Below are 19,347 nucleotides of genomic sequence, written 5' to 3'. Positions count from 1 at the left end.
GGGGGGTTCTCCAAGAAAATTTTTTTGGGCCCTTTGGTTTAAAAACAAGGGGGGGGGGCCCTCCCCTGGATCAGCCACTGCAAAGTCATGACCAAAACAGCAACTGCAACATAGCATTGACCCAGGCGCCAGAAGGAAAAAGAAAACAAAGACTGCTTGGAGGCACACAGTTGAAAAAGAGAGAAAGGAAGAGAGCAGGAATTAGGTGAAGACGACAGGAGATAACTGAGAAAAGGGGAAATACACTGTGGAAGCTTTAAGTGCCACAAAGAGCAAAGAGGATAGGTGAGGTGGTGATTGTCATGGATGAGAAAGGAAACTTCTTTTACGTCTCTTGTGGGAGATGGGACCGCTACTTCTCCAATGTCTTCCTTTGTGCCAACATGAGGTCTAGCTGTTTTTCATGGTAAAAAAAGGGTTTCTTCCTCAGTCTTAAGTATTTAATCCATCCCCAGGGTTTGAAACAGTGAGCTCCTAATCTATGCTGCAGGGCTCTGTTGGGTGAGCTAATCCAGCCACGATCATAACCATTTTTGTATCATGAAAGATTTCAGTCACAACTATAACACTATTTAGTAACAAGATTATTTACCTCTCCTTGACTGGGTCTCCTTAACATCCACTCCATCATGCGTGTACCACTGTCCATCCTTCTTGTCATAACTCACTGGTTCAGGGGTTGGTGTGTGGGGCATTAGTGTTAACAGATCTATCAACACACAACCAAATGTTTGAATGAGTATGCTTTATAAGTTGCAAATTCGCACAACTTGATGACAAGAAATTGTAGTCCTCAGAATTTGATGAATAGGCAGTGGGGGGGGGGGGGAATTGTTATGCTATATAGGAATGTTTTAGTGGGAGGCTAGAAACGAAAATGCGGTTTCTTTTGTAACTAAGAGCCCCTTAACTATACAGATAATTCAACTAACCCTTATGTCCTCCTTTTCTGGCCACCTCAAGATATTCTCCTTTTTTCTCTCCTGCTGCAGGCAAGTCCTCAGGAATACTCTCAAGGGTTGATGACAAATCTAAAGAAAAAAAAACAAATCATTGAAAGCATTTTTTTTAAAATTTGATGCTAGCCTTTTAAGAACCCACCATGACCTGCGCTTGTATAGTCATGTTCCACGTCATATTAATCATGACCCGCGCTTCGTTTCATTGAATGGTTATCTGAAGCTTATTACAATAATAACACAATAAATACGATACCAGGATGTTACAACAAATTCCAGCTCCTTCTACACACCTCTTCTTGATTGCGTCTCCCTGATATCCACTCCATCATGACCGTACCATTGTCCATCTGTCTTGTCATATGTAACTTTCTCTTGTGTAGGTGTATGGTGCTCTATAGTCAATAGATCTGACAAAAGAAAAAGTAGAGTTGTCAGATTTAAGGATTAATTTTTCCTTCGTTGATCAATTATGCTAAACAAACAGTACTTACAAAAGCAATCTTTTTGCCTAAAACTAATACATCTGAAAACCTTGTTATTAAAGAACTTAAGACAGAATATTCCCACTCAAATGACCAGTATTTTCTTGGCACCTTGGTGGTCATAAGAATGAAATTTTAGAATAAATATAGGATTTTAGGAAATCATTTTACCATGATGTCCCCCTCCTTTCTTTGCTAACTGAAGGTAGTCTGTGTTATTGCCTCCTGCAGCCACTAAATTTTCTACGTTCTTCTGCTTATCCACTGACACCATTGTTTCTAGAAGGAACACATTCAAGACATCCATGTAAATGCTACACAATACAGAGTAGTACAGTCGACTCTCTCTTAACGGACACCTCTGTAAAACGGACACCTAGAGTTGGTCCCTTCCTTTCTTTACTCCCTTTGTTTGACTCTCTACAAGACGGACACCTCTCTAAGACAGACACTTAGTGCCGGTCCCAAAGGTGTCCGTCTTAGAGAGAGCTGACTGTAAAACTAAACCCAAACCCGTTGTTCAGGAAACACTTAATCGGGCACAGGAACAAAACACAGGGCAACCTATTCAGGCCATTGACTCACTAAAACATACCTTTTCTCTGCTGAGTCTCCTTGATATCCACTCCATCATGAGAGTACCACTGGCCATCTCTCTTGTCATATGTCACTGGTTCAGGGGTGGGGGTATGGTGGTCTATTGTCAGCAGATCTAGAACAACAAAAAATAGAACTACAGTAAGACTTACTGCAAAGACGAATACAAGAAAAAAACTGTTCGCTCACTGATCACCTCATACTCTGAGAAAGAAGAGTGGAAGAGTATCAAAGTGTGGCCTAGGTTCAGTTTCTGGCAGTGACGACACTTTCTGTGGATATCAAAGGAAAAAATCATTCCATTCACCTTTATGACCTCCGCCTTTCTTTGCCAAATCAAGGTATTCTGTATTATTTCCTCCAGCAGCCACCACATGCTCTACATTCTTCTGCTTGTCAACTGAAACCATTGTTTCTAGAAAGCAAACAACACGTTCTGTTAAACTGTGACACGCTAAATACTAATACTGAAGTACTAAGAAAAAAAGGTACAGATTATCTTGCCATTAACGTAATATTTCTTAAGTGGTGTTTTTAGTGGTGTGCAGCTGGTGGCACATAAGTTTTGCATCACACTGAATAAACTAGGAATATTATAAACTGGGTAAAATTCATCCCCTTTTGATGAACAGCCAAAGCAAACATTCCTACAAAGTAAAGATCTATTGGGCTGCTACTCACAACAATAATGAGGGTCATTACTTTTCAGGATACCTATTTCTCTTTATGATCGTTAATCAATTATCACAACCCCTCATCACAGTTCATGATTTCCTCTGTCATCAGGTTTTGAATTATTAATGAGTCTGAGAAATACCTTTCCTTGATTGGGTCTCCCTGATATCCACTCCATCATGTGCATACCACTGACCATCTGTCTTGTCATAGGTCACTTTTTCTGGGGTGGGTGTGTGGTGGTCTATTGTCAGCAGATCTGGGAAGAAAATAATTATTCAATAATCTGAGTGGCACAAAGAAGGACAAGATGATGGATAAAGACACAGTGTTAGATATTAAAGATTCAATATTTTTACTGGTTAAAAAACAATTGCATTAGATTTTTTTGCTAGAGCGGTTTTCATTTGAGTGTCGAAAAGTAATTGGTTTTGCACTTTCTACACGATGCGATTGGCTTAAAAGATTCACGCCACCTTTTCATCCAATCAGAAGTAAAACCAAAGCCAATTGTGACGCGCTCGCATGCATTTTCCCGCGCTTTGCGTCAGCCACATGTAATTACTTCGAGTTTTGATTGGTTCAATGTATTGTCCGTGTCCTATGTGATTGGCCAGAGTAATTACTTTGGTTTTGGTTTTACGACACTCAAACGAAAACCACTCTATGATCACATTCACGGGAAGATTACCCCGTTGCTAAAATCTACTGGATAAGGCGAGTGCAAGAAAGCTGAGTGCAAGAAAATGTTGACACTTTGAGAAGCATTTATTTAGAGTCAGTAACCTTGCAGGGGTAGACATCTACAAGGATAAAGGGTTGGCTGTTGCCCATGAAGGCTACTTCTTATCCAAGAAACAATATCCCCCATCATATCCCCTTCCTCAACTCAGAGACAAAACACCAGTCCTTGTGACTGATCAATTTAAGTTGATTAAAGCTTCTGTTTTACTTCAGTACCTTTGTGTCCTCCACCTTTCTTTGCAATCTGAAGGTACTCTGTATCTGTGTTAATCTCTATGGAGCTGTCGGCACTTGGTGGCCGTGGACTGGCGGCAACTGTCACCATCTCTGAAGGAAATCCAAATCAAATTGACCAAAATCAAAACTACTGACGATAACTTTACAGCTAACAATCAAACCCAAGAGCAACTCAAGATTTCCATTGGCAGATAAAGCCCCAATATTATTCTTATATTATTTTGAAAATTGCCTCTAGAGAACACACCTTTCCTTGACTGTGTATCTTTAACATCCACTCCATCATGAGTGTACCACTGTCCGTCTTTCTTGTCATACCTGACTGGTTCAGGAGTGGGTGTATGGGGTGTTAATGTCAACAGATCTGTTTTATGGAAAGTTGAACAAATCAATAATCCTTCAAATACCATACTAAACAAATTAAGAAATGCTCAAAATATTACTGTGATTGGTCTTTGGGACTTCAACATAAAGAAGTAGAGTCAGTTTACATTACAAATTCCAAGACAGAAACTCTTTGAAAAGAGTGACGCGGGTTTCACAAGCCAAGCTTAATTGTTGGAATTGGTTCACATAAAATCTTAAGTAGGTGGATGGAATGATCTTCGTTTTGATTAGCTGCATAAGAATGCTCATTCATTAAGCCACTTGCACAATGGCATCACTATGACTAGAATCTTTTTCCTTTTCCCTTTCATATTCAAATTTGGTAATCCCAGTGCGGTTTAAATAACAAGACCCCTAAGTTGCACAACAAAGCAAAACTCTGACGGATTCTGGCCTAAGTAGTCAAATAACGTCATCATGCAAATGGACTAGTAGCATTGGTAATCAATTCAGAGTTTCTCTAGCTATATGACTATTCTAAGATGGATGCACTGGTATGTAACAAAACCAAAGCTTAATCTCACCATCATGGCCTCCACCTTTCTTTGCCAGCTTCAAGTACTCGCCACAATTTGCTCCTGCTGCTGTGACATCACTACTTTCAGAACCATTTATACTTGCCGACAAGTCTACAAATAGATAATACCTACTGAGATCTCCTTGTTTTGTAAAATTGAAATTTAACCACTTCAGCTACATGTACACATCCACCTACATACTGATAATTGTCAATACCAATATGTTTGGTTACTATTATAGCATGACTGAAAGTTTTCAATGACAATGAATTTAGCGAAGGGGAAGGGAAAATCTGTGAATGGTGGACGGAATGGTGTTACCATTCAAATAAAATCTGTTTGGCAGAACTTTTGTATAGTAATATTCATTTCTTAGGATTTTCCACAAAAAAAAAATAAATGAATAAAATTTTCCTGGCCACTAAGAGATAAGTAGCCTGGAGATCCGTAACACATTATGACCCAGGCTTGGAGACAAACACTCTAGGGTGATAGGCTAAATTTAACCACATGTCACTGCCCTTTCTCACCTAGTCTTTGCTGTGTCTCCTTGACATCCACTCCATCATGTGTGTACCACTGTCCGTCCGTCTTGTCGTATGTCACTTTCTCTGGGGTGGGAGTGTGGTGTTCTATTGACAACAGATCTGAAAGAAAAAAGAAAGCCCCAAGAAGTGAGACAGAAAGAAAAGAACAAAAAGAGGCAGAATGGTAGACCAAAAACAGTTTAACCACACTTAAATTTTCACTGATTAAATGTCCAGCAGCAAATATTTTGACACCCTCCCCAAAGACTGAAAGAGGTGTTTGGCCAGCTGTGTAAGTGGGTGCCATGTGGATGGCAAGTTTTTGGAGAGTAAAAGCAAATGCACAGTTTTTAATTTTCTGACATAAACCTTGATTAGAATACCATTTACCTTTATGTCCTCCACCTTTCTTGGCAATTTTGAGATAATCTGTGTCTGTTTCGATATCAATGACAGAGTTGCCAGCAGTTGACTTGCGTGGACTGTTAGGCAATGTTACCATTTCTACAAGAGAGTAAACAACACTATATAACAAGACAACAACTCTAGTTACATTGTAAATACTGTCATCAGTTTGCGTTTAGGTAGGAGTGTTTTCAACCAAATGTTATTTTTTTTATTAATTTATTGATTGCCTTGGCTTTTAACTGCCTTGCAACATTGTGCCTAAATATATCTTGTACCACATTATTAAGCAAACCAGACAAGGCTCCAGAAGATATGCATACCCAGAGGTCTTAATTTATTGGTTTCAACCCCTTACTCGTCTCTTAAACCTTGAGTTTAGGTTCATACTTTAACCCTGTTGAACTTAGTGTGTACTATGGATATTTCCTGTAAGAAATAATCATTGCAATATAGGCATGCACACATTTGCATAAGGGAAATTATAATTCATTTCCGTAAACCTTGAGTTTAGGTTCATACTGTAACCCTGTTGTACTTAGTGTGTACTATGGATATTTCGTAAAAGAAAAAATCATTGCAATATGGGCATGCACACATTTGTGTAAGGGACATCCTAATTCATTTGAGTAAACTCTCTGTTACCTTTTCTTTCCTGAGTGTCTTTCACATCCACCCCATCATGACCATACCACTGTCCATCCTTCTTGTCATACTGCACTGGCTCAGGGGTGGGGGTGTGGGGTTCTACTGTTAGAAGATCTACAATGAAATAGAGACTGTGCTGATTATCAGAGAACACATTCTATACACAACGTGCATGTCAGCAAAGTGCCATTAAGTGCTCTTTTACAGGAGAGCCAGCAAGAAGCAAGTAAGAGAACCTGTTAATAAGTTGACAGGTTTTTATGGAAAGTTGCTTGATGGGCAACTGACTGTTCCCTGTACTTTAAACTGGCTTTAACCTCTGTTAGGGGTGGATGGTAAACTCTGGGACTCATCAAGACCACTGTTTTAATCTCTAAGCCTTTGTGGAAATACATTTAAGACTCTGAAACAACAACGACTGTGACTTCAGACTCATCGCGACTACTTTTGACAATGCGAGACTGGCTCAAAATTTCTGAGGCCCATTCAGATGTTAGTGGAAAAGGCATCAACAACATCACAGGGCTGTGCTCTAGCACAGCCTGGTGGTCCCTGGCACCTAACTTTTGCCCCTGGGCAACTAGAAAATGTCAGATTTTTCATACAAATCATATTCTGGGTACCCTAGATTTTACAGTTTCAGAGCACTGGGCTCCCTTCAGTTTTCCTTAGAGCACAGCCTTGCATGAGGATCAGATCAATTAACCCTTACAAAGTCACTCACTACATGGAAAAAGGTCCGGTCAGGGAAAGGGTCATACAGGGGGTTAATATCTTACACGTTGTGACAACATCTGTTGGCCAAAGTACTTCTTACTGATCATAGCATCAGAATGACGACCCACATCATAACTGTTTTTAAGATATGAAAATCCTGGAGGGTTGTAGGGCTGGGGCGAATTACCAGTACATTGTGGGTGGTATTCCCTGCACAGAGTCATTGCATACAATATTTTCATAAAGAAAGGATCGCATCCATGATAACATCAAAAACTTTATATACCCTTATGTCCTCCACCAAGTCTTGCTGTTCTCAGGTACTCTGTCTCAGCCGTGCAATTAGCTGTTGAATCACTATATGTTCTGTGACGTTTCTTGACTTCACCAGTATCTGAAAGAAGAAGTAAACTTTGCACTTTTCGTTCCTTTGACAATTTTTTCTTTGACTTTACAAAACTATTACTCGCAATACACTTACAATGAACAATATTGCTACAAAGACAAATTATTAGTAGTATGTTTGAAAGGGGCTCCACCTCTGAATAAAAAAACAGTCGTTATAGGCTTAACTAAACATTAGCCGGAGAATTCTGTGTAGTAAATGGAGAATTCTCCGATCTCCAACATGTAATGAGCACCTTAAGTTTTTGAACGAAATGCTTAAGTGAGACCATTTAGATGACAGCTACTAAGCAGTACCATAAAATTCCGAAAATAAGCCCCTTCAAATATAAGCCCCCCAAACCGGTAATGCAAAAAACCCTGCATTAAATCACCCCTCCAAATATAAGGGCTTGTACTTGGAAAATTGTCCTCAGATACAAAGTAAAACAAAGCAAAAACGGTAAATTTACTTCCATATTTTGAAATGCAAATGTCCACCTGTAGATAAGCCCCTCCGAATATAAGCCCCTCAATAAGGGCCTTATTTTTGGAATTTTACAGTACTTTCCTGTGGTACTGTTGATCATGCTGTACAAGGTTGGACTAACTTCCGAGTCTGTGGATAAAATGCTAAAGTGTGATTATTAATGTATGCTACTGAGCAGTACTTTCCTGTGGTATTATTTATTATGCTCAAGCTGGTTCTAGCTTTTGAGTCTGTGGATGAAATCCTAAAGTGTGACCATTCAAACGTCTTTGGCAGTACTTTGGAAATATGAAACCCTTGAAAAAATTGTAGAATTTGTCTTTGGCCACACTTGGCATGACAGAGTTAATAATAATGATGCATAATGTGAAAGGCTGGCGCAGTCGTAAGAACACGTACCTGCTACCAATGTGGCCATAGAATTTTGTGCACTGACATAAAGTTAGCAAGAAAAAATCTTGACATAACTTCACATGATCTAGGAGCATCATTCAGATGACTACAACTTTCACCATCACCAAGTAAAAGGGTTATTGTTAAAATGTCATATTTCATATAACTCATTTCACTTGAACGGACTCTGCTTCCCCATCTTTCACACTTAAACAAAGGTCTGTTTAAATTTGGTTTTATTTTAGCATGTTAAGCACTAATGTCTGTGAGCAGTGGTAAAGCTAAAAACCTTCTTTGCTAAACAAGATCAGATGCATTATAATTGAAACCAATTTCTTTTCAATTCAATATCATCCTGCTGAAACTATATGCATCATTTGGACCAATTTTTACCACAGTAACTGCAGTTATTGAAAACAAACTGTACAAAGAAATCAGTCAGCTTTTTCTTTTAAAGACCAATTCAAGAGGATGGTTATCAAGTTTGATCTCAAACTTACAAAACTTTTGCAAGTGATGTGTTTAACCTACCTTGAGCCTCCATTGCGTGAGAAATACATTGAGAATTTAAATTCATTTAATGGTTTAATGGAGCTTTTGTCACATTTCTGATTAAAAATTATTATAATTTTCATAATAGTCATTATTATGCACAATCGCGAACTGCAAGAGTTACAGGAACTCAAACTTTGCTAGATGTCAAGAAAACTTTTTAAAACTTTGATTTTTTTTTTGCACATTCACAATAATCAATAACTTTACCTAATATCATAATGATATAGAAAACATTGTAAAATAAAATCTTGAGCCATTTGAATAAAATATAGCACAATACAGGAGTGCCAGAACGTATCATCTACTTAACACGAAAATGCTTTGCACAAGTAAAATGTCATGCAACCCAGACTGATATGTGGAGGAAGTAAACCAACAAAAAACTGCAGTTACACAGTGTAAAATTACTGTTTTAAACATGGACATCTCTCAAGAACTATAAAATAAATGAACAGAATAGAACGTGGTTGTTTCTCTCAAATTGCAGCTGTAAAATATTATTATTCATTACTAATTTTATTTATGCTGTTGCCCAGGATCCAAAACAAATGTGGAAGAATGATAATGGATTTTTTTCTTAAAAACTTCAGCACATGCCATGAAGTACAATACACTGCGTGTAAATGAGTAGGAAATACCATAATTTAAGGAGTTTTGTAAGAATATTATTTCACTTCCTGTTGTGGATTTGGTAAGCGGAAAACCAAAAGCATGTTCCTTAAACTCTAAAAATGATCAGTTAATTTGAAGCTGAAATATTATTAAAAGTAATAATTTTAATAGTGAAACATCAAGTCTTTGATATCAAGAAATTAATAAGTCCATTTTCATACATTTAATACTGATACTGGAGAGCACAATATTTTTCCAGAACCAGAAGCTTAAAATTTACCCCACAATACAGATGTAAACGTTGTTAAGTGTTAATTAATTTTATCCTTCATTCAATTTTTACTTCCTGTTATCTTTGTCCACAAAAACATATGATAACATAACGGGTACGAAACAAAGGGAGACCATTTTAATTCACAATAATCAACCAAAAATAAATTTCAACCATAATATTTGGATTTAAAAAATTATGGCCACGATTATTATTCTCTACCATACAAGCAGAGGTTTCTTTCTGGCATGGCTTTTAGCAATTACAAAGTCATTCATGTTCCTTGTAAAAAATGCTAAAAGCCATGCCAGAAAGAAACCTCTGCTTGAAGGGTAATATTATTCTCTTGCACGAAATTACAATATAGCATCCAAGGAACTAAAAGATCTATAGGTAGACTGAAGTATAAAATGATTAAATGTGTCTGTGTGAGTGGGATGCGCTAAAGCACTGTTAATTATTTAAAATGACAACAAGTTTTCATTACCATAAAATAATTTATGCTTGCTATTTTTAACCTGCTGGAGGTTCTAAAAACGAAAATTGAATTTTGTTATGACGCAAGGGGCACTGCAGTTGTGTGCCTATGTGCATGTACAGTTCACCAGTGAGAGGGAGGGGGGCTAGGAATTTACAGGAGAGGGGGTGTGCAACTGGAACCCTGGCAAGGAAACTACATATTGATACCACCAATGAGAATTAATAATTAATAATGCTTAAGAGCAGTTTACACTTCACCTGCAAGTAGGGGGGGGGGGGGGGGTTGGGATTTATGGGTGGAGGAGTGGAACTAAGTATCCTTACTACCAATAAATATTATGATTTAGTGCTTACCCTGTGGGCCATTTTTGATGACCATATCATCCTGATTGTACCACTCTCCTCCTTTCTTTTCATATTTCTGTGGTTCAGGGGATGGGATGTGGTCCTTTACTGTCAACAGATCTAGAACACAAGGAGCATTCATCAGATGATGGTAAATGTATACTACCAAACAGTCCTTGAAGACACGACATCAGTTTGTGATCTGACAAAATTTTCTTTCCTTTTCACATTTAAAAGAAATCATAAGATCTTTAATCAACAGTGTTATAGTTAAGCTGCAAAGGAAAGTAAGGACTCACTCGTGAACCCATCTTGTAACTAAATCATTAACTAAGATGAGCAAGAAAAGGCCCAGGGCAAAATGTGAGAGCTGACTGCCTATCAGATAAGCTGGAATTCAAATGTTTTTTTAAGCCCTGCAGTCTGCTTTAGCATCCTTATTTTTTTTTTCTTTTTTTTTTTTGAAAAATTTAGACCCCTTTAAGGACAAGATTGCACAAAAATCACATTTAACATTCATGACAAAGAGACCAAACAACAATAATAGGTAGTCAAAGGGCATGTCTCTGTACAGGCCATATCAAAAGTGCCTTCCACACCCATTCCCCCTCACACTTCCCATCCTGAGTGGTTTTAATACTTACAGCAGTTGTGTATGGGCCATATAGAAAAGTGCCTGCCACACCTTCTACCCCTCTATGCTGTTTGCCATCCTGAATGATTATAATACTTACATGTATGGCAGTTGTGTACATGTATGTGCCATACAGAAAAGAGCAGTTGTGGCAGTTGTGTCACTTATTAACCCATTAAGCCCCAATATCCACATACAAATTCTCCAAACTGATCTCCATACATTTCCTTTAAGAATTAGTTGAGAGAATTTAATAAAACATCAAAGCATTTTCTCTTCTGTGATCATTTTTTATATTCTCACAACTTTACCTCTTGACAATGTATGGATATTGTTAGGAGAAAATTGTTGTTGGTCACCATGGGGACTAAAAGGGGTTAAGTGACACACTAATTATCATGCATATAACAAACAGTAGTACCTTGGTGTCCACCACCTTTCTTGGCTAAGCTCAGGTATTCTGTAGGCTTCCCTCCTGCGGCGCTTATACTATCATTATTGTTCAAGGTGTCAGTAATATCCAAGGACAAGTCTAAAAAAGTGAACCAAAAACATTAGTTTAGCAGGTCAGGACAGACTAGTTTTATTTACTGAGTCCTTTAATGTACATCAGATGGTAGAGTTGCTACACGTCAACCTCTCATAAGCACTTCAATTAAATGAAGTCGCATAGAAACCGAGCGAGCAACAAAGTCTCAACATCGACTTGTTTTACCTGAATGGACTTAAATGATATTATAAATTCACATGGGAAAAAATGATTGACATATGCTATGTCAAGAGTGGCGTGAAATGTCACTCACTCTCCTATTGGTCAATAATTTGTCATGACATTGCCAGAGGAATTTTCCACCAGTGAATTTTACACCAAACAGGTAAAAAATGTCCCCTAAAATGGGATAACCAACCAGGACTTTTAGAAAGTCTAGTCAGATGGCCGGCAGACAGTAAAATGTCTGCAGCAAAGACATTAAGCCACACAGTTGTTAATACATTATAAAACAACAGTGTTAATGCTTTACATAATTACAGGCACGTCATTCAACTGTACTACCGGTACCTTTTCTTGATTGTGTCTCCTTAACATCTACTCCATCATGAGTGTACCACTGTCCATCTGTCTTGTCATATGTCACTGGCTCAGGGGTAGGTGTGTGGGGTGTGACAGTCAGTAGATCTAACAAGAAATAAATTAGAGTAACTATGCATCTAGGCAGGTGCAAGTCCAGACTCATACATTATAGTGTACACTAGGAGTTGCAATTTTTTAGATTAATCCATTAAGCCCCAATATCCACATACAAATTCTCCAAACTGATCTCCAAACATTTTCCTAAAGAATTAGTTGAGAGAATTTGCTAAAAGATCAAAGATATTTCTCTTTGAGATCATTTTATTAGTTCTTGTAGACTTTGCTCTTGACAATCTATGGATATTGTTAGGAGAAAATTGATTTTGGACTCTACTGGGGCGTAAAGGGTTAAGATTGAGGTGAAGACTCACCTTTACGTCCACCACCTTTCTTGGCAATCTTAAGGTAGTCTGTATCTAATTCTATGTCTACTGAAGAGTCTGCATTTGATGATCGCGGGCTCTTTGGTACAGTCACCATTTCTGAATTAAAGAAAAATAAAGCCAAAGTGTAAAAGAGATGGAAATAAAATCTATTCCAAGAACAAATCCAAAGCTAACAGTAGTTCCTATATAACTCATACTAGGGCTCTCATTAAGTGCTGCCAGCCAGCTGAAAAACCGCCTACTTGGGGGTTTGAGCCATCTACTTTTGGGGGAAAAATGATAAATTACCTACAGCACTCAATTACAGTGTACCAAGCCACCTACTTTTAAATTCCTAAGCTGTTTGCTTTAAAACTCAATGAGAACCCTCTACACATTTCAATGAACTTCCCTTTTCCCAGAATATATTTGTACCTTTCCGTTGCTGCGTGTCTTCAACATCCACTCCATCATGAGTGTACCACTGTCCATCTTTCTTGTCGTACTTCACTGGTTCTGGGGTGGGTGTATGGGGTTCTACCATCAACAGATCTGCAGGATGAGACAAAGAAAACAGAGAGCATTAATTTCTAAAATTATTATTATATGTTTACAGCAATCTTATAGACAAAACTACATGTAGTTCAATGCCTTACCAAAATGGACCATGAAATTAATGTCCTTACTAATGACTCCCACATGTGCAGGATTGTTTGCATGTATGTGCACAACTTAACTGTGTTCTTGATAAATGTTTACAAGGCTTTGCTCGAAGAAAAAATGGAGGGAGCCTTGTACTCTGAACCTGTGAACTCCAGGGTGCCTAGTGTATAATTCAGGGCTGTGCTCTAGCAGAGCCCGGTGGCCCCTCGGGCAACTAGAAAATCTCAGATTTTTCACACAAATCATATGCTGAGCACCCTAGATTTTCCAGTTGCAGAGCACTGGGCTCCCTTCAATTTTCCATAGAGCACAGCCTTGTGATTTTTGTGCCAACAAACAAGTCTTTCTAGTTGCCCGGAGGCAAAAAGAGGCGCCAGGAGACACCAGACACTGCTAAAGCACAGTCTTGGTTAATGAGTTTACCTTTATGCCCACCACCTTTCTTTGCCATTTTAAGGTAATTGGTATCCAATTCAACATCCACTGATGAGTCTTGATTGGATGACCGTGGAGTGTTGGGTACTGTCACCATTTCTAATACAAGAATCAAAAACATTAAAAACTTAAACTTGGAAGGCAAAGGTGTCTTTTTCAAATTTTTTTGTCTTTTTATGATTGTAGTGATGGGGATGCTTGTCGTACCTTTTAGGGGTTTAAATTTGTGGATTAGTACTGCCTATGGCACTAAAACCTAAAATTACTGCTGCCAGAGTCTGTTAAAAATAATACACTTTATTAGGATAAAGATTTATGACAATACTTTCAAAAAGTTCTTGAGAAGAAAGTTGTTGAACGTTATCATTATCACTATTAAAATTTGCAGTATAATTAGCAGTAAAATTTGCAGTACCTCTTAGGGTTGGAAATAAATTTGCAACACACCCATAAAACAAGATTCTGGTACTTTTCAGCGATGTTTTTGAAATTTTCCAACAAGTTCCAACGTCACTTTTATAGGCAAGTACCCCGCTTAATCCTCACCTCTAACTTTAAGTATTCAGTATTATGAAACAAATAATTCAAATGGAACATAACATGGTTAAGAATCCCAACTGGAAGGAGGCAAACCAGTTGGTTCTTTGACAAGTGTGGCCAAAGATTTGCACTCGGGACTACCGAGAACAAATCTAGATAGCGGTCAGGGCGGGCGTGAACTTCAAGGGCCTCTGAATTACACGTCCAGCACTCTGACCACTCGGCCAACCTTCCTTCTTTTAGACAAAACAACAAGAGAAGAATTTGGATTTTGATGTTACAGCTAGTGTGAACTGGAAGCCTGCCAGAAATGTTACAAAAGACTTACTGGTACCTTTTCTTTGTTGCGTATCTTGCACATCAACTCCATTGTGAGTATACCACTGCCCATCTTTCTTGTCATATTTCACAGGCTCAGTAGCGAGTGTGTTGGGTTCAATTTTCAACAGATCTGGACAATTGAAAAAAATCCAGTAATTACGCCTTTAAACTTAAGGCTTTTTTAATTCAAGACCTCTTATGACACTTTCCAAAAGTCAAAACTGGCCAGTCAGACCATGGCCGGACCAGACATTTTGGTAATGAAATAGGCTTTCTCCGAGAGATTTTGCTGAAAAACCATCTCCTTTGTACATATTATTTATGATTTGACTGATCTGGATGGTTTAAGTTTTAATTAAAAGTGAAAATGTCATAACAATGGGAATGGGCTGGCCGGTCAGTTCTGACAAATGGAAAACACCCTTAAATAACACGCCAATACTTGACAGAGGCTACGCATCATAATGCTCTTAGCCCACCAGCTGGTCCTACTGCAAAAGCCCCAGTGGTCTGGATTTTCCTAACATACATATATGTACCACAAACTGCCACTCATAAGCCCTGGACTTTTGTAAGGGGTTTAAGGATTGAGGGCTTATAAACAGAGGGGCTAGACAGATCTGATAGAGAGAAACCTTTATTAATGTGTCGCAGCTGTATAGCTTAGCAAAAACCCCATACTAAGTTTTGGACACAATTTATAATAATTATAAAAATTATCTGCAGCATAAACATAGTTCCAATTATTGGAATTATGTTTATGTTGCAGATAATTTTTGTTTTCAGTTAATTTTAATTTTGCCCTAGTTTATTTTTTTCTAACTAGGTTACTTCATTTTCCTAGTTGATTTTTTTTTTCTAACTAGGTTATTTTATTTTCCCTGGCCAGCTGATTTTTGCTAACCAGCTAATTTTGTTTTTTCTAGTAGTTTATTTTTTCCAACCAGGACCTTCACAACTCAGTGACGACACCATTATTTACATTTACCTGAATGTCCTCCACCTTTTCGAGCCATCTTGAGGTATTCTGTCTGCAACTCATGATTACTTGCTGGAGACGCTGGACTGACGGGAGAATCTACAAAACATAGTACAACAGGTGCTCCATGATTACAACCTTGAAGACACTTAAACTGTGTGTTCAACTGAGAAGTGAAAGTGTAAAATTTTGCTTTTGCCTTGGTTTACGTTTTCTTTTTTACAAGCCATGAAGAATGCACAGAAAAGTAAATTTACAAAATGTTATTTTTGTGTTTATAAATTATTAATTTATTACTGTTTAAGTTATTAAAAAAGCTGATGGCAAAATAGCTAAGGTGTTCCAAGTATTCAGTTAAAGGAGAGCAGTGCAGTGGAAGTGGAAAAGAAACTTTGATAACAGATTGTAGAGAGTGGAAGGACAAAGAAAAACACATGGCATATTTACTTCATGTTTTTAATTATCCATGCCAAAACAGTAAAAACAGATAACAGGGTAGAGAAGCCATTCTGAGCATTCAGATACACGTACAGTCTGTAGGGGGGTGCAGTGCACACATTTGGCAGAGAAAGGGTTAATAATAAACTTACCAGTAGTACGGTATCATTGGGGATCCGATTTGGATGATTATACGTTTCAGGGAGTCTGCCCACCTACCCCTCCCCTAAGCCAATATTTTGCCCTAAGTGAGAAGTAAGTGTTATTGTTGGCTTAGGGGAGGGGTAGGTGGGTAGTTTCCCAGAAACGTACAATGATCTTATATGCATTGTAGACAAATGGTGTTAGAAACCAACCTGTGTAGCCATTGTTTATGTACAAATCTTCACTTCCTCCATTTGTGTATGGGGCAAAATCTTCCTCCTCTGCAGAAAAGTCTAAAGCTAAAGGTGTCGGCAGACGTGAATCCCAGGACTCATCCAAGGAAGAAGAATGCCAGTCTGAAACCAATAACAATACTAATTTACATATTGTTATTTCATTATTTTTCAGAACGAGAATTGTATTCCAGATATTCCAAATCTTTGCCTCATAATAAATTAATGTTGAATAAAACTAGTTTCGACTTTTTCCATTAGTCTTCAGGGTAAAAATATCAAATCCTAGAACCAACAAGACAATCCAAGCATTTTCCAAAAGCAGAATCTTTAAAAATATATAATATTCCATGAGCTCCATTTTATTTAATTTTCATAAGTTCAATTACCAATTATTCAACACTAAAAAAGTGCAGTGTACATGTATTCACTCAACTTTCCCACATCAACCGCTATAAATAAGTCACACAGAAGAAAACATTTTTCATTCCAGCATTATGATTTGCCAGTGCTAATTGGATTAAATTCTGGAATGGATAAACCACTCTCTTTGGGAGCATAAACAGCGTTCTTTTCATCTTTTGAAACTGCTGCATTCACTCAAAGACTTAACAGTGGCCTTGACAATGACTGGTAGCATTCACATGACGGGCTCCATTGGAAACAGTTGCATAGCAAAGAAAAAACACTGCGAACAGGTTCCCCACAACCCAAAACACCTCCATATCATTAACAACACACTAACTAGCCAACAAGCAAGTAGACAACTCTGCCAAATTTAGGCTTCTATTGCTAGAAAAACTTGCTTTTCCCTCATAATAAATGACTGGTAATTCAAGTAACTCTAGGTGTTAAAAGAAATTTTAATAAAAATGCTGGAAAGTATTGTCTCCCTTGGTGTTAGCAAACCATTATAATATTTCACACATCATAAAAAATGCATACAAGTTATTTATGAGGAGAGATCTTGATGTTTTTTGCCTTTGGCTTAAAAATAAGTAAGTAGCCTCAGATGAAGGTAAACAGGAAGTAATTGACAGCAGCTGCAATTTAGGTAAAAAGTTCTTGAAAATAAAGGATTCAAAAATTAAATCCATCTGAATAAACATCAACCCACCATCAAAATAAAAAATTCACCTCAGGGTAGGAGCATGAACTTATACATGTCTGCCAAGGTATAACAGTGACCTTGACGACAATAGTGGCCATGAAATAATTATCATATACAGAAAATAATGTTGTATTTTCCCACGGTATTCCGAACTTAAAAAAAAGTAATTTTAAGATAAAAGAATTTTCCATGCATGGAAATATGTTAATAAATTGCTGTAGGGTTTTCTCTCACGGTGGGCAACGAGACCATTGCTGTATACAGATCATTAAAGATGTATATGAATTCCTTAATATAGAGCTATTGTCTCGCAGGACTAGGACATTGCTTATTCCTATTGGAATCAATAGGGCTGAAAATGAAGTGATGGGATACAACTGTGAAAGCTACCTGGTTGTGGTTATAACAACGTGAACACTGACAGCCCGATAGCTCAATGAAATCAGTTTCTATTTTTCACTCACGTTTTCATCATTTTGTTTTTCTTTTCTGTCTCTGTATGCATATTGAATTTATTACAGGATGGTGAGAGGCCGGCCATAAAAATAATTGAAATACAAAATCACAACTTACTTTTATGAGGCGATTCATGAAAAGCAAATGACATTGAGCGTGGAACTAAAAGGAACCGTCATTTTAAGTAAGAAATTAAAACATTTCTCGTGGTCAAACAATCAGCCTGAATTAATGTCTTTTTTTTCTATCATAGGGGGTAAGGGAGGGCTAGCTAAAATTACAGCCTACTGCATGCTAAGAAAAGTAGATAAGAATATTTCCAGTGCATAAAAAAAGAAAAATATATTATTTTATCCTCTGTCTTTTTATAATATCTAATTCGAGATATTCAAAACAAAGTATAATGAAATTTTGCAGAAACGATAGGCAGAATTAAGTTAATATACATTGGTTAATTTTGAGGTTACAGGTGGATATTTACCCCTATGGCTAAAAACAAGTTAACTATGTAGGCTTTTTCCACTAAAATTTTAAGCAGATTTTATATGAGAAACGATTTATGGAATCATATAAGCTTAACTGATAAGATCTTGTTTTGATAACAGTCGGTACATTACATTCTTTGCATTAGCATTTTGTTTATGGCGAAAGGTTCACAGATCTTTGTGTTAGTAGATTTGACATTCCTTACATAGTCCACGGTATTTGAGTCGAGTACAAACTATTACTTGAGCCTTCTTAAACACAGTAAACAAATTTAGCAAGACAAAAGAACGGCTTTGCATAATTCAAGATCAGTAAGTCTTGTTCGAACCAAACAATAAGGACACATTTCTGGAAGTTATTAGGCAATATGGTGACCTTTGTCAAAAAAAATAGAGACGCTGATCCCTTGGGACTTGAACCAACACGAAAGGTTATTGCACACGAGATGCTAAACGATCTTGTCAATCGCTCGTTCGAAGACAGAAAAAGTCGAATTTAGAGAGCGAGCGATAGAAACTGTTTCAAATCCGAGCGAAGCTTAATGGAACACCCACCGAGATTCTAAAGTGCAGGTTCCGTCCTCAGCCAACGAATAGCAAATTAACATCTATCATCACGCATTTAAAACTGAAGAAAAACTTCTACGCTAACGAAAACAAACACTCCGATAGGAAAACAGAGAAATTATAAATTTCCTGAGGCCACTGCCATGCAAACTCCTCCTCATCCTGTTTATTCTCAAATAACTTAAGCTGAAAAGCCACGAGCAAACACTGAAGAGGATTAAAACGAGCATGGACCAAAATGAAATTTCGCCTCGCGTAATTCACTTTCGTATTGTTTTGTTCGGTGGTTTTAAACAATGTCTAAGGAAAGTAATTTTGGATATTTTTGCTAAATGGCTTTGTTTACTAGCCCCTCTTAAAACAAACCATCCGCTGTCACTATATTGGATTATTATAAGTGCAAGTTTTGTGAGGG

General features: G+C 37.6%; 1 protein-coding gene across 16 annotated transcripts in view; it reads right to left on the bottom strand.

Annotated features, from left to right (window-relative positions):
* The window catches only part of LOC140924793 (uncharacterized), a 38,345-nt gene that overhangs the window by 13,837 nt on the left and 5,161 nt on the right, over positions 1-19,347 (bottom strand). For 14 of the 16 annotated variants that reach the window (XM_073374801.1, XM_073374799.1, XM_073374800.1 and 11 more), the window contains 23 exons: positions 16,293-16,436; positions 15,508-15,597; positions 14,533-14,649; positions 13,647-13,757; positions 12,996-13,112; positions 12,567-12,677; positions 12,124-12,240; positions 11,485-11,595; positions 10,439-10,549; positions 7,186-7,293; positions 6,180-6,296; positions 5,520-5,633; positions 5,133-5,249; positions 4,609-4,713; positions 3,945-4,061; positions 3,677-3,787; positions 2,859-2,975; positions 2,349-2,456; positions 2,040-2,156; positions 1,616-1,723; positions 1,253-1,369; positions 933-1,031; positions 593-709 (listed from right to left, as the gene is read on the bottom strand). In XM_073374801.1, the coding sequence (XP_073230902.1) occupies positions 593-709; positions 933-1,031; positions 1,253-1,369; positions 1,616-1,723; positions 2,040-2,156; positions 2,349-2,456; positions 2,859-2,975; positions 3,677-3,787; positions 3,945-4,061; positions 4,609-4,713; positions 5,133-5,249; positions 5,520-5,633; positions 6,180-6,296; positions 7,186-7,293; positions 10,439-10,549; positions 11,485-11,595; positions 12,124-12,240; positions 12,567-12,677; positions 12,996-13,112; positions 13,647-13,757; positions 14,533-14,649; positions 15,508-15,597; positions 16,293-16,436 (2,601 nt within the window). The remainder of the gene's footprint in view (positions 1-592; positions 710-932; positions 1,032-1,252; positions 1,370-1,615; positions 1,724-2,039; positions 2,157-2,348; positions 2,457-2,858; positions 2,976-3,676; positions 3,788-3,944; positions 4,062-4,608; positions 4,714-5,132; positions 5,250-5,519; positions 5,634-6,179; positions 6,297-7,185; positions 7,294-10,438; positions 10,550-11,484; positions 11,596-12,123; positions 12,241-12,566; positions 12,678-12,995; positions 13,113-13,646; positions 13,758-14,532; positions 14,650-15,507; positions 15,598-16,292; positions 16,437-19,347) is intronic. The other 2 variants (XM_073374793.1, XM_073374794.1) reach the window with 2 other exon arrangements.

Source organism: Porites lutea, chromosome 14 (genome assembly GCF_958299795.1).
Source record: "Porites lutea chromosome 14, jaPorLute2.1, whole genome shotgun sequence".
Classification (NCBI taxonomy): domain Eukaryota; kingdom Metazoa; phylum Cnidaria; class Anthozoa; order Scleractinia; family Poritidae; genus Porites; species Porites lutea.
This window is presented reverse-complemented; position numbering and strand designations above follow the sequence as displayed.